This window comes from Ailuropoda melanoleuca, chromosome 2, assembly GCF_002007445.2.
Source record: "Ailuropoda melanoleuca isolate Jingjing chromosome 2, ASM200744v2, whole genome shotgun sequence".
In the NCBI taxonomy this organism is placed as follows: Eukaryota; Metazoa; Chordata; class Mammalia; order Carnivora; family Ursidae; genus Ailuropoda; species Ailuropoda melanoleuca.
The window spans coordinates 40,047,773-40,063,929 of NC_048219.1; the positions used below are offsets into that span (position 1 = coordinate 40,047,773).

General features: G+C 39.4%; 1 protein-coding gene across 6 annotated transcripts in view; it reads left to right on the plus strand.

Annotated features, from left to right (window-relative positions):
* The window catches only part of SGIP1 (SH3GL interacting endocytic adaptor 1), a 221,821-nt gene that overhangs the window by 63,366 nt on the left and 142,298 nt on the right, over positions 1-16,157 (plus strand). For all 6 annotated transcript variants that reach the window (XM_034653641.1, XM_034653636.1, XM_034653638.1 and 3 more), the window contains exon 2: positions 15,833-15,896. In XM_034653641.1, the coding sequence (XP_034509532.1) occupies positions 15,833-15,896 (64 nt within the window). The remainder of the gene's footprint in view (positions 1-15,832; positions 15,897-16,157) is intronic.

Here is a 16,157-nt window from a genome sequence, read left to right on the forward strand (position 1 = left end):
ACAAGTTTGGAGTCATGCATTGTTTCTGTGAACTATCCTATCTTGTAATGGGGTTTTGCTACATTGGTTTCTCAACAGAATTCAAGCACATTCCAAGGTCCATTTTAATTTCTATTGAAACGTGCTTGAGTTTGTAACACTCTTCTCCTAACCACGAACTTTCCCCATCATTCTCTCATATTTCAAAACACAAAATATCGACTGGTTATCCCAAACAAGGAGTTCCTTGAGGATAAGAAAGCAAGGCTTGGAGATTTATTACACACAGTGGCCAGGTAGCCCAGCAACCTCAATGCATGACTTAGAAGTAAAACCTGCTCCACACTGGAGAGCAGCCTTCGGCAGACGTGAAGCGTCAAGCTGTTTCAGGCCTGGTCCACCGTTGGGCAGAGCTGAGTGACAGGGGATGCTCCCCAGTGGGGGTGGGGAGGGGAGGAGTTCGCTGCTGATTGAGGGCTGAGAGTATGTGAAGCGAAGAAGCTGAAGTCACTGTCTCTGGGCCTAAAATAAAAACCAGTAATTCAGAGAGAGAAACGGTACATTCTTTCCCCCTTGCCTTCTGATTGTGTGACTGACTCTTTTCTATCATAGGGGAGTCCTGAAGGGCTTAGAGTGAAGCTCCCCCTCTCTCATCTCCCTACCCACCCCCCCAGGGGACGCCCTGTCGAGGTGCCTGATCGACCTCTTCAATTGCTTCAGAGGTCAGACCAATTCAAAAGGTTAAGACCTGGTGGAAAAGAAAGTATTTCGCATGCAAACCACTGACTTAGTTCTTGCTGTTGTTTTCCACTGTCCTGACTACAAACATTTCTCCAGCATAATGATAGCCACAGAATGGAGCAGACCAGATAGAGCGGATACTCCCAGGAGTGCTGCGAGAGGAGACACTGGATCTCATGCGCTAGTTGACGGAGCGCATGGTCAGGGCTCTCTGTGCGCCCCACTCCGTCTGCTTGGCCACCCAGCAGACATGCATATATGCATCGAGAACACGGGCCTCAAGTTCCGGCAAGCCTGCATGGGACCCCTGACCCATCGTTTACTGGCCATGCTGTGTTGGAAACTCGTGGCACTTCTCTGAGAGGTGTTCGTCATCTGCAAGCGGGGATGACTATGCCTACCTCACGGTGTGCGGCTGTTTTAATGAAATAATGCATGACAATTACATGGTGGCATTTAATAAATGCTAGCTAGTCTTATTCCACAGAACTTAATTTTCTAAAGGAAGAATGTAATATTTTTACATATAATATATGTAAAATGCAATATATATTACATTTTAGATATTACATTTTAGAAATATCAAAAATTAGGTTTTAATGAATTATGTTAATATATATTATGGATATATATTAATATATATTTAATATGACTTTAATATATCTGTAATATACATTCTTAAATATCAATAGTCTTATATGGCTTGTGTTTCTTACGCAAAGACCATCAAATGTAATTTAATCTATTTTTTGAGGGTGAAAGGAACGTTTTTCTCGTTTTTTGTAACTACTTGAGACAACTTTAAAAGCACTTTTTATATGTATCCGTGTTTAGAATTCCACTTAATGCCCTATGATCTAATTCAACAAAGCTATCAGGCACTGTTGTTATGCATTGTGCTGGGAGCCCCAAGATAAAAGCCCTTTGGTCATCTGAAGAGTGTGATGCGTCCTTTCCTCTCTGGCAGCTGCCATAATGACCTCTTTTGCCTCTTTGACTCCTTCTGTTTGGCTGCTACCCTTCTGGTCCAGAAAAGGAGATCACTAAGGGTATTAGCTCCGTCCTTAAAACAAGAGGGAACAGGCACTGAGGGAGAGTCTGAGGGTCCCTTCCATGTTATGTATACAAGTGTTAGTAAACCTCATTTGTACCAACCTTGTTACATACCCAAGTGTGACACCCTCTTTCACCTTTCCTTCTACATCATTTACTTTGTTGGTTTTATTTTTGTTTTGTTTTGTTTTGTTTTAGGATTTTGGCTTTATTTATGATACATGCTCTTAGAGAAGTAAAGATTTGAAAGTATTTTTTGGAAGTTTTTTTCTCAGTGATGGAAAAAGTCTTAACTTGAGAACTTCTCATTTGGTAGCTTCTACCAAATAATGATGGAGAAGGTGATTTTTGACACTGATTCTTTGCCTGGCTTGAAACCTTTTTCTCAATCAGTGAATGTTCACCAACTGTCTGCTGTGTACGTGGCACTGAATTAGGTTCACTGATGGGGCACAAGATGAATGACAAGTGGGCCCTATTTTCAAGCAACTAAAAATCTAAAAGAAAAAAGATAATGTAAACTGTAATACGAGGCAAAAGTTTGATAAGTTCTATAAAGAAATCTTAAGTGAAGTTTGGAAGAACCCAATGAGAAAAAAAATTTAGTTCTGAAGGAAAACTTCCCGCAGGCATAGTGGGGCATTTCTGAGCCAGCATGAGGATGGGTGGGTTTCTAGTTTGAAGAGAAGGTTGTCCAAAGAGATAGTCCTCCAAATAGAAGCTAACACACAGGTCATGAATGTGGAGAGGAATGTTTAAGGAATGAGGAGAATTTACCTTTGGTTGCAGAGCGGAGTGTTCAAAGAATAATGATGACAGATAAAACTGGAGAAATATGATAGACCTGGTCCTAAATGCCACGCTAGGTAAGGAGTTCTACCTTCTGGTAACTTCAGAGCAGAATTCCACTGAAATCACTGAGGTAGGCTGTAGTTAAACCACGTGGCAGAGGTGAACACGGCATGTGCTTGTGTTTAGGTGGTCATAAAAAAACCAAAATCAAAAAAAACAAACCAGAACTAGCCTCAGTTTTCAAGGGAGTTTCAAAGGAGAAATATCTGGGGGCAGCCTGACTAGCATGTTGGCAAATTTTTGAATTAAGCATACAATTTCTCTTATAAATGTGACTATTCCAGAAAGAACAAAATACACTTGTGGAAAGTACCACCTAATTAGCTTAATTCAGATTCAGCATTTGGATCTTGGCATTTCTACAGACACCATCTCTGATGACTTTTTTCTGCTTTGTTTTGTTTTCTATTATTTAAGTCACCTTTTACTTTCCTCCTATCTTTGAGGCTATAGTCTCATAAACTGAAAAGTCTTTTTAGAGTACTTAACAGAAAAATTAATCAAAATGCTAAGCCGAATTTCAGCTAAAAAGGTATGAGTGCCACTGGAAATGTGATTCAAATTGCCAGGGCAATGCTATTCAGCCAAATAGGGGTTCATGACACTATTCTAGACATTTAAAAAGTAATGAGATATATTTAGCATCGAAGTAGAAACAAAAAGTACGTTCAAACCTAAAACAACATGGTATTTTAGAGTACCAGAGAAAATAGATATACAGTTTGTGCTCTCTCTCTGTCTCTACACACACACATACACATAGACATATTTATAGTTTGTATTACTACATATTTACCATCCACACATATACATATGCCCACCCATATTGAACAGATCAACAGGTAAAGTATATTGGGCCAAAGTGAAGCGTGAAGGTTTTAGTCCAGCACCCTCTGTAATTCTCTGTGTGGCTGTGGGCCTATTGCTTTAACCTCTCAGGGCTTTCATTTTGCTGATCTAGTATCGAACCAGACGTTGATCTCCACCCTGCTATTCTGTGACTTAATTACCTGTCAGTTGTGCTTTGTTATTTCCTCTTCTTTGTCCTTTATCCAAGAACAAAAAACCTTTGGCTTAAATTATGATTTGGGGGGATGGTTAAAAACCTCAAAGGCTTCTTCCACCAATAGCTTTTGGGGGGGAAAGGTAATTCAATAAACCATGCATAGATTTTTATTAATCCAAAAATTTTAAGAATTTATCCTAGGATCAGTTTTATATTCAGACTCAATTTTTAGACAATAATGATGGTGACAAGCCATTGATTTTGCTGAGCACATTATAGGCATGATTTATTTAGTTTTCATAGCAATCCTATGACATATGATCCATTTTATGGATGAGAATACTGAGGCTGAGAGAGGTATAAATTTATTCAAAGTAATACAAGTAACAAGTGGCAGAACCAGTTAATGATATGGGACCAGAGCTCATGGCTGCGGAGAAGTGATAGTATCTTTCATCCATGCAGGAATCGAAAGAGAAGCTAGCTGACTTCCAAGGAGCCGAGTTCCCTTGCCACAGTGCAAAGCTGTTGCTGGGAAGTGGCTTCGCAGGCAGGGAGTCTGTTTGGCAGTAGCTCTTACATCTAGGGGAGACCATTTGCCGTATAAGCCATACTCTTCTGGTCAATGGTATACAAGTAGAACTGTGTCTTCCCTGGCTGAGCTGGTAACCGTAGCTGAGGTGCCTTTCTCATGCTCTCTTCCTCTTCCACAGCAATCTTAGCGCCCACGTCTTGAGGTGGAAGGAGCCTAGGTGAACAGATTGGATATATATAAGAAATAGAGCTAACAATCCCTGATGGATTGGCTGTGGAAAGGAAGGGAAAGGAGGAGTCAAAGGTGCTTCGTAGGTTTCTAGGTGAAGCATCTTGGGGAATGATGGCACCATTTTACTTGGAGAGGGGGGAGCCCCTGACAAAGAACTGCCTTGGGAGGAAGTTCAGCTTTCAATTATCCATGCTTCATGTGAATATGTGTCATTATCTTGTAAGATTGATGAAAAGTAGGCAAGAGTTTATAGAATCTTAAAGTGAATATATCCAACAGAAGAAACTGGAAAATACTAGATCGTTTGTGAGGAGAAATTGATTTTCCTTCCCCTTTCGTGTTAACAAAGAAAGAGAGGGACCTTACTCTTTTTACTGGATTGGATACTTGACTTTTAGACGGTATATACTACCACAAGTTTACTATTTTTCAACCTTCAGTTAAAATGATAAAAATAATCACACGAATAAATAATGATACTACTTTCTGCTTGGGTAACATTTAATTTAATATCTGACTCCATTTTCTCATCTAATACAATAGCCGTGGGAAGCGGGTATTTTGTAATTCAGGAAGCCAAAGTCTGGAGAGATTAACTGATTTTTTTTTTTTTTTTCAGCATCACACAGCCAGTTAGTGGTAAAGCTAGAATCTGATTTTGAGACTGATTGCAAATGTAACAAAATTCTGTGGGAGGTTTGAGTTCGGGAGTTATGGAGATTTAAACAGAAGCCTCTTAATTACTTTGAATCTGAATTAGGATTATCAAAAGTGATATATTTACACACTGTCACAAATGGTAAGCTCTTAAGAAGTAAAAAATGTGCAAGAATTCAGCTGTTTTGGGGCTGCCTGGGTGACTCAGTCAGTTAAGCGTCTGCCTTCAGCTCAGGTCGTGATCTCAGGATCCTGGGATGGAGCTCCACATCGGGCTCCTTGCTCAGCCACGGGTCTGCTTCTCCCTCTCCCTCTGTCCCCCGCCCCCGTTCTTGTGTACTCTCTCTCTCTCAAATAAATAAATAAAATCTTAAAAAAAAAAAAAGAATTCAGCTGTTCTGGCAAATTAAGTACTTTTGTTTGAGTTTCCATACCAAAACTACACTCAAATGTTAGTTTTCAAGTAACTAGTATAGCATAGTACTTTTAACACCAAAGAATACTCAATGTAATTTTGTCTTTTGATGATCTAGAAAACACTCCTTTATTTAGCATATCATATTGACGTTAAACAAATTAAATACTTTTGGAGCTTTCTGGAACTAGGTAATAGATGATGTTACTTTTCTGCTCAAAGGCTTTCAATGACTGCCCTTCAAGAACTCGCGTGACCTGGCCCCTGACTTCCTCATGTTCCTCTTCACCTCAAACACTGCACAATTATGCATTTATGTCACACTGACGAACAGATAAGAAAGAGCTAACGTGGGCAGCAGCTATTTCATTGAGGGTGGGTGTTACAGAGTTTTAGTAACTGATCTGTGATCTCACATAATTCAAGGGTAATATTAGATACTGCATCCCTAGCCCGGAAGAGTCCCTGCCACATGACAGATGTTTGACAGGTTCCTATTCTATCAATCCCTGACTGAGAAGAGGAGGAGCTCTGACAGTGGTCACAAATACACTACAGCTTGCCTGACGCTAGGCACTGAAGAAAAGGCTAGCGTTAGATCCCCAGCCAATACTGGAATATTGTTGAGAATTCTGACCAATATGGAGAAATTGCCATTTGGAGCTTGCGAGGTAAGTATGAGCACCTAGAACCAGAGAATCATTAGTAGAGTGACAAACATCAGTATAAATGTTGGAATGTAAGGTTTATAAAGAAAGAAAGGGAGTAATCATATGACCATTTAGCCATGCCGAGCAGATTGCTTGATAAATCTGTAAGCCTACCAGGGCTTAATTTCCCAATAAGGTTAACTTGATATTTTCTGCCTCCAATGAGAATAGAAAAAATGGCACCAGGTTTTCATTGCAACTTGGTAGATAAATGTTATCCCACAGGAATAATTTCATGACAATGAACTTTGTTATCTACTGGGATTTATAGCCAAAGAATGGATGGGTGGGAGGATGGATGAATGGAGGGATGGAGGACAGGTGAATAAATACATGGATAATCATTATCATTATAAATCTTGTAAATGGGGTCAATCCGCATGCATCCCAGAGGCCTCTAACACCTCTCAAAAGAACTTAGGGCAAAATTCTGTATTTAGTTCCCTTTTGAACCTTTTTTTTTTTGTGCTTGTTTATCAGATAACTGATCTTTTTTAAAAATATCAAACTCATGTTTATATGTTTTTAACTTTTTAAACCATTTCTATTCCATTTTCTAAGTAGGCTTTATGGATTCTTACAACATGAAGTTGGCTAATACCCTATGAAGTGTTGAATTGGCAGCGCCGTGTAAATCTCCTTTCCCCTTGGCCCATCTCTATGCCTTCACCTAGTAGGTTAGAATTAAAGCGCAAGAATTCTATGTAGGATGTGTTCCAGCTTCCTTTCTTAATTCACCTTTGAAGAATTTCGTTCAGAACACTAAATGATACATGTAGTAACAACTTAAAGGTTTTACCAAAGTACTTGCTCCTTCGTCTCTGGATGAAATATAACAAGACAGGGCATATGAAAAGGATTTCTGTCATTGTCCAGTTTGCTTTCTTTGGGATTATTTTCTTGTTGAAAATGGAATGTTTTGGAAATGAAATTTGGTGAATTATGATTCAATTGAATATTTCTGTTTATGCCGGAAAAACAGAGTCCATCTGAGCAGATCATTAGCTTTAATTTAGTCTACATGTCGATGTCAGGCAGGGGAGGAACGGGAGATGGAGGATAGAGAAGAGAATCGGTGAATGTGGGGAGAGAGAATGAGAGAGAGAAACAGTAAGTAAGAGGGAAACCATTTTACAGAACAAGGTTCTCAGGGAACAGGTCAAATTAATTTCACTAGTGTTCGCAGTGTTATTTTCCAAGCGGAGTGTGTGTTTCTCCTCCTCAGCGTGAGAGCAGGAAACTCCAAATTCGATGATATACTACTAATCCGAGTAGAAGTAACATTGGCTTATTTCCAAATCACACCGAGAAGACCAGCTGATTAAGTTTGTAACAGACGTGCATTTAGTAGAGGCTTCATCAATACTGTATTTTTCTGCTACAGGAGACAGTGTGTTTCTTTAAAAGACTGTGAATCTTTTCATCCCCACTCATTTTTTTGTGACAGATGTTAGTAAATTACATTTCTTGAGCCCGAGTTTGGTTTTGTTATTAAAACTGTAACCAAGGGCTCCTGGGTGGCTCAGTCAGTTTAGGGCGTCTGACTCAATTTTGGTTCAGGTCATGATTTCAGGGTCCTAGGATTGAGCCCTGTGAAGTCGGGGCTCTGGGAGCTTATTGGGAAGTCTGCTCGAGGGTTCTCTCCCTCTTCCTCTGCCCCACCCCCTGCTGGCACCCACATGTGCCCGCGGGCTCTGTCTCTCTCTAAAAATAAATAAACAAAAAACAAAAACAAAAAAAAAAACTGTAACCAAAGGAAAAAAAACTAACCAAAGAAAGCTCAAGATTTTGAAAATTTGATTATTTTTTATTTATTTTTATTTCTAAAGGAATAGATCTACAAAGCAGGCATTTAGTTATTCTTATGTAATCAGTTAAAATGGCTGATTTCTAGTTGTTTGTAACAATCAAAACTAAGAAAGGCAAGAGAAATCTGTATAAAGTGGTGCACAATATATTTTAGGTGTTATACAAAACTTTTACTCCCATTTAAACTTTACAAAAAGCTTTTAGGATACATAGATGAGAAAAGTGAAACTCAAGAGGTGAAGTTACTTGCCCCAGGAGGTAGAGAAGATATTTGAACCCAAGTCTTTCAGAGCTCAAACCTCCTACTTTTCATTATAACTACATCTGCTTCCCATGGATCTTGCTACTTAAATCTTAATGGAGGCTGTTCACCTGCATAAATTCTTTCTAATTCTAGTCAGCTCCTTCATCCCATTAATAATAGCATAGCAAACACTACGTTCTTTTGTGGCAAATCTGTTCCATGATCATCTGCTCTTTAACATTTTCTTCCATGTCACCAAAAGGTCAGATATTTCTTTTAAAAAAAAAAAGTCATCACTGTTTTTAGCTCCTTTGAAATTCTTAATTGCCTTCTAGCAATCTCCATTTTAGTGCCATTGACATGAAATCTCACCATCAAACCTGAATTTCAAGGTGCCATCCATCTCAGACCCTTTTGCAATCCAATACTAATGAAGTATATTATCAGGATGCACATTTCTCCCAGTAGACTCAGCTCAGAACGGTGGGGTACCATCTTTGTGCTTTTTAAGTACAAAGAACACCTGGGTCTCACTAGAATGAAGGTAGAGCATTCAGACCAAAGGGCACATGCCCATCAATTTGGGACTGTTTTGGTTAGAACTGCAAATATGTAGAGCAACCAGCAAACATTTTCTGAGTGACTACCATGTACAGGTACTGTTAGACACTGAACTCGACTTTTCATATTTCCTGGTACTCGCTTTTATTAAGGAGTTCCCATATCTTAGGCAGTAGTCTAGGTACTGAAAATCATAAACACGGGAAGGGCTGACCTCCATCTTAACTGGTCTTAACATTGCTCTGTAAGACCCTATGACAAAGAATCTGAATTGGATTTTAGTACCTATATTTAAAACTTAGAGGAAGAGCTGATGTGCAAAGCATCTTAATCTTTCCTGACAGCAATACAGTGGCATCGTAATGAATAGATATTGCCAGTCTAGAGTTGCTGTCAGTATGGGGCATTATGCCCAGGGCAATTAAATTTGCCTGTTTTTTATTACTGAGACCAAATGCTTGGCCTGAGTTTCTGCAGAAAATAAATAATTCCATTACATATGAGTCACCTTTGAGTAACCCTCCAAGCTGATGAAGGCTTGAGCTGAAAATTCACATTTATTTCAGAAATAATCCATTTAGCAAACTTCTATTGGGTCTCCTTATGTTCACTGGGCAACATACAAAGATTTAAACATGTAAAATACAGTCTTTATGTTTAAGAAATGTACATCCCAATTTTCCTAAAAATGTCTCTCAATTTTAAAAAATCGAGTTGCTTTTTGTTTGTTTGTTTTTTTAATAAGAGAACAAAATGAATTGTGACAATGACACAAAAGATATTCCCAAGACAGGAAGAGCGTGGATTCTGGAGTCAGGCAGAAGGAACGCTGAAATGTGGTCTGTCAGTTATACCAGTTACTCCTCCTGCCCCTGGGTATAGAATCAATACAATAATAGCTCCAACCTTATAAGGTTGTATTGGGCTCAGATAAAGAACTTCCTGACATATTTCCTAAACCATTAAGTACTTAATAAATTACATCTATCCATTTTTATTTATGATACTCATTTTGAGCTAAATTGAGCCTCTCGATGTGCCATTATACACATTCTTCACCTAAAAATGGGGTGAGATCACAGCATACCCCTCACCCCGAGTCTCTATTCAGATAGGTCCATCCTGTGTCGTCTGGAGCTCCTTCTCCTTCCCTAATACTTCTGTATACACAAGTGAATGTCAGAAAACTGAACATCAGTGGAATGTGTATTGCAAACCTCAGGAAAAGTCATTAGTTTTTGTTTTCATTATTATGTAAACTTTGAGGGACTTTTCAAATTGTTGAACACGTACTGGTGGTGTGTTCAGCACGTCCCAGGCATTGCTGTGGGTACTGACTACAAGAATCATCATGACCACTCTGTGAGAAGTCACTTGGCTTTGGAGTCACACACACCTGGCTCAAGTCTTGGTCTTATCACTTGTTTGTTTAGTGATGCTGGAAGAGGAACTTAATCACGTCGAGTCTGTTTCTTCATCCATAAAATAGGGGGTTGGTAATACCTTCAGGGCTTGTTGAAAGGGTTAGTCTGGGTAAAGTGCTAAGCACACACGAGGTACGCCGTGAACAAGGGCTAGCTTCCCCTCACTGTTAGTGATTACAGTGGGGGAAACCGGGAGTATCCCTCCAAGCCTCATGCCCTGTGATGACATAAGTCTTGCACTAAAAGTAACACAGTGTGTCTTAGATTCTCTGTAAGTTTTGCTGCAAATGACAGCCACCAATAAGTTAAAGTGCGATTTGATCCCGTATCTTTGGATTCCAGATTCCATGCATTCTGATCCTTTCCACTGTGTCTCCTGCTGGTGTGTCTGGGAGGCGGCATCTTCAGGCTCCTGGGGAGATACATGAGGGAATGATTATGAGCTGTGTTTTACATACTGGCCCGAAGTAGCTGTCATTGCCACCACTCCTCTTCATGCTCCTTCTTCTTCCGGATCAATAGGTCACTCTAGAGCCAGTTTTGCGCCCCGGCCTTGCCTTGTCCAGGCTCTGCTCCAAAGCACTGTCTTGGGAGAGGCAGGAAGTGGAGGAACCAAGTACACCCCAGGAAGATGATCTCCAAAACTAGTGCCTTTTCAATAATTTCATAGACAATATGTTTATATGAGTGTTTTAATGCAATGAAGAGTTATCAGTGAAAGCAAGGTAAGCAAGGTTGTGAAATGAGTAAAGAAGGTAATCAGAAAAGTAATGCCTTCAAAGGAGCGCTCTCTCCCAACAATCAAATACACAGACTTTGCCCCCCTCACCCCGGCAGGCCCACTCTCCCCCAGCATTAGAACCTGGCTTTGTCCTTGGCTCCTCTCCTCCCTACTGCACCCACCCCAGATGTCTGCCCATCTCAGCCCATTTACATTAGCTCAGTGATAAACCAGTAGCTGTCAGTGTGCTGATGATAGGACAGTGACCGTTCTATGTTCGGCCTCTCCTCGGTGTTGTCCTACCAGCTAGCAGTGGAATGGCAAGAATTCTGCACAAGGACAGAAAGGAGCGGGTCAGTGGCAGGACCCTCCACTTACACTCCCATGTGGCAGGACAGCATCTCTGGTTACGGCCAGCAGTGTGCTCTGTGGGGCTGGTCCTCAGCTCCTGCCTAGAGGACTTTCACACCTTGATGTCTCCTTTTCTGGACTCAGTTCCTGGACTGTTATCTCAACGTGTCCATCTATAGAATCAGTCTTCATTTTTAGGGAGAAAAATATTTCAAGTGGAATTTAAAAAAAAATAAAACAGAAAACATAAAATCAACCAAGTCAAAACCCGTAGGTTCTTTTGAGTATCAGATTTTGATGTTTGACCTAAAATTAAAATATAAAATTAATATAGAGTCCAGTATTGTTTTTGTAGCATTTAAAGGCTCAAATTCAGAATTGAGTATTTGTTTAATGAATTCCTACAGAACAGTTGTACTCAGGAGAAAAGAAAATGGGTAAAGGTAATTTTTTTCTGCTGTACTGTTTCTTTTTTATCTGCAGAGTTGTATACTCATAAAACCAGGAAGTTCGAAGGTATCTTGATTTTTCTTTTAAGTTATCTCAGGGAAGTTTCAGAGAAAAGCACTAGTAGACACAATTTGTGTTTTAAATTTAAAGGATTTTTTTTAAGTTTAAAAAAAAGACTTTCAAACTTTCTGGACCTGTCGTAAGAAATATATTTTACATATAGGTAAACCACATTTTATCTATCCATTTATCTGTTGCTGGAGAACGATTTCATTAAAAAAAATTTTTTTAATTGAAGTGCAGTTGACATACTATGTTATGTATGTCAACATAGTGATTTGACAATTCCATATATTATGCAGTGTTTACCACAGTAAGTGCAATTACCATCTGTCACCGTGAGAACCATCTCATTTTAAGGGGAATCTTATTCAGAAAATGATTGTAAACTAAATGATCAGGCATTCCTTTATAGGTTTAATTGCATATATATAATAATTGGAGCCTAAAGGTTTTCGAAGGAATCTGACATCTATTTATAGAAGCCTGAGTATGTGCAGAAATACTATATATTCAGAAACTCATGAGATAGTCCTGGGCCTGACCTGTAGACTCAGGGTTCATTTATATACAGATGGCAAGTGAAACTGTGTGAGTGCATGAGATTAGCCCAGGGAGAGGGTGTAGGGGAACCTAGGACAAAGTCCTATGGAATTTCAAAATTTGGGGATCAATAGAGGTAAAGGGGCCTCCAATTTCTACCTGGAGATGGTGATAAGAACACCTAACCGACGCGACCCTCAGGCTCATCATCATTTGAGAAGAAAACACCTCCTACTTTTTCACAAAAATGAGACAACAGATGCGAAGCAACTGGTGCTTGGCCCACAGCTAGGACCTCAGTCATGGGCGCTAATAATATTGAGGCGATGAAACTCTTCTCAGTCAGTATTTTGTGTCTGTGCTACCCCTGTTGTCAATTTCTGTGCCCGTTGCTTCATTTTATTATGTGGTAACATCATATCCAGGACTGCCTATTTCGAAATGAGTTTCCCACCCTCTTAAAAAAATCAGTCTCTTTAATTTTATTGTTGTTCCCAGACATGACTAGCTCCTCTCATAATACCAAAGGAAACTAAAAGAAATCTAAATTAGGTGGAGAGGAGCTGGAGGCCCAGGCCAGACTTCATCTGTGGCTGACCCAAGGCTGCAGTTCTAGATGCACACAGGAGGATGTCCTCATTTCTACAACTTGGAAGAGAACCGTTCTAGCCCGAGATCATCAAGACAACAAGATTCTTTCTCTTAATATCTCTGTGTTTTGATATTGACAAGGGAATAGTTACTTCATTTCTCAAAAACCAGTGATTTTTCCCTCCCATTTTTGGTAAAGAATAGTTGACAAATATTCAGGACCCAGCCTGAAAACAGTTCTACTGTAGGAATTGACTTCAAAATTTTTATGAAGTTCTGGAATCGGAAGTGGAAAATCATTGGCTATAGTACTTTTGAAGCTTATTAGATTACCAGACATAATGTCTTAAACTTATTATTCTTATAAGACCTTTAACTATTATTACTCTCTTTCAAAAAATTTCTTTGAATATTTTTTAACGAACCCTCAAAAGTCATGACCACACCTGTACGTTCACTTTTAACACAATTGGTATGATTGTTTCTTCCTGGATCTTCTCGGGGAGATGTTTAGATAGGAATAATTTCTACATCTCATCACTTTGTTTGCTTTAGTCCTTCAGAGTTATCTTCGTAATTTTCTAAATTTCTCAAATCTCTCCACTTCTCGAGGGGGAAAAGCGTTTCCAACATTTTCTTTTGACACTTGATTAGTTCTGTTTTTCTGGAAAGTCACGTCTTTCGTTTGTTCCCATGTATCTTCCATATATAGGAATGTATTCTAGGTACAGAAAATAGAACTTCCTGTGAAACTAAAATTACAGATTGGCATAGCATTTTGTGAATGTGTGCAAATTCTTTCATCCCTTATTATTGACTCTTTTGTTATAAATTGAGAGATTGAAACAGAAAGAGATATAACTTGTATTAAGCTGCGCACTTAAAAATGATGCTGGGGGTACCTGGGTGGCTCAGTCGGGTAAGATTCTGACTCTTGGTTTCAGCTCAGGTTGTGATCTCAGGGTCATGAGATCAAACCCCATGTTGGGCTCCACATTCAGTGTGGAGTCTGCTTGTCCCCTCCCCTCTGCCCTTCTCCCACCCCGTCTCTAAATAAATAAATAAAATCTTTTTTAAAAATGATGCTGGAAATGGACTCTGTCTCCTGAATCCTGATCCAGTGCACTTTTCACTGGAAAATGGACAATTCATTGATGTTCATGACCTAGTTAATATTGGCTGTTGTCCAAATTTGGTGGTCAAAAACAGGACAGAGCTTATGGAAAACTACTGTTGCCCGTTCTGTTACTAATTTAATGTAAGAATTACTGGAATTTATGTGTATTTTCTGATCTGTTTGGTAGAGCATGCTGTCTCTTATCTCATGGTCAAATTACAGAAAAGTAAATGACTTGAAAACATAAGACAATAAGAGCATTTGTTTTATAGTCCCATAAAAATCAGTAGTGATTGGTGAAATATAGCATTCCTTGTAACCCCAAACCTGAATTAGAAGCATGGAGAAGTCAATTAAGAAACCTGAACCCAAAGCAAATTATGAGAAGAAAATGATGATTGTCACTTCGATATTTTGTTCCTATAAGGGGATAAGACAAGTAGAGGTAAGAAGGAAGAAAGTTTTTAACAATTCAAATTGAAAATGAATGAGAGGAAGGTGTTCTTAGATATTATGGGTGGGTAGTTTTAAATGTCAATAACTTTTCCTATAAAGTGGTGTGAAGAATAATGAAGAAGAGCTTAGCTTAATGTGGGAAGAGATTTTTTTAAACAAACATTGACATTTTAAAGACCTAGGCGTCTTAAACGGAATGACTATTAAAATGCAAAATCAGGCTGAACAGAGGCATTTTGGGGATTATATATGAGTAGAACCCTAAGAGCCAGATAATGAATGACTCAGATAATCTGAGCGGTTTGGGGCTGACTCACATGTTTTGGAAGAAGGTGTCATCAAGTCTCTGATTGTGTCAATGTTTTTCCCTTTGTTCCACCTGTTAGTGCCAAACAAATCCTGAAATTCGGGGACTTTTCCAGCTCCAATTTGCTAAAAAAGACTTTCTAAACCACCAGTAACAAGTCTAAGGGTTTTTTTTTTTTAATTAATTAATTAATTTATTTAAGAGAGTGAGTGCTCTTGCACAAGCAGGGGGAGGGACAGAGGGAAAGAGAGAATCTCAAGCAGACTCCCTGCTGAGCATGGAGCCCAGTGCAGGACTCAGTGTGGGGCTCAATGGAGGGCTCGTCTCACAGCCCTGAAATCATAACCTGAGCTGAAATCAGGAGTTAGACACTTAACCAACTGAGCCACCCACATGCCCCAATAAGTCTAAGGTTTTAAAATACATAGGTGTTTAGTATATCTGAATAATACTAAGAAACATAAGCCATATATGTAACTGTGGAACATGCAGGAGATAGGAATCCCAGATAGAGCCTCGATAGGATAGGAATGGAAGAACCAAGAATGGGTTTGGTTTGTTCGGGATGGAAGAATGGAGCCTTGTTATCCCAATACTGCTTGAATGATGCTTCCTGGGAGGCATTTTAAATCCACAAATAGTATCTGGTACCTGTAATAGGTGTAGGGAACATATAGAAGGGATCCTGGCCTTTGTCCTAGAAAAGCTCATAGCCTATGAGGGAAACTTTTCTATATCTGGCCCTGATCTCCTTTCCATTCTTTATATCCTTAGGTTGCTCAGAGTGCTAAGAACTTAGAGTGCCGAGTCTTCGATAAACATCTGTCGAAAATAATAATGAGTCATATGCACGTGCAAACACACAGACACATACATACAAATGAAGAAATTTTCGTAGCTTTTTGAATGTTCAAATTTAACTGGTGTGTTGCAACTTTAAAAATATCGTTCCCTTGAATGTTGCTAGGAACGTTCAAACAGAAAATAGATTTCCTTGACCCTGTGTTGTTTTCCCACAGGATTGAAAAAACGTACAAGGAAGGCCTTTGGAATACGGAAGAAAGAAAAGGACACTGATTCGACGTATGTACTTTGGGAGAGCCCAACTGCTCAGCTGCAACTGAGGGACCGCTTGAGGCCGTGTGGAAATGCAGATCTGGTGTGGTCAGCTGCACATCAGAATAAAGAGCCCTTTAAACCCCTTATTTGCCTAGAATCCCTGAAAGAAAGTTAGAAAATGGGGAGATCAACAGTTCTGTGGACAAAGGTGAAACCGAAGAGGGCTACCTTTACTTCTCACCTTTAGCTTTTCATCCTGTACATTTTTATCATGCATAAATTTTA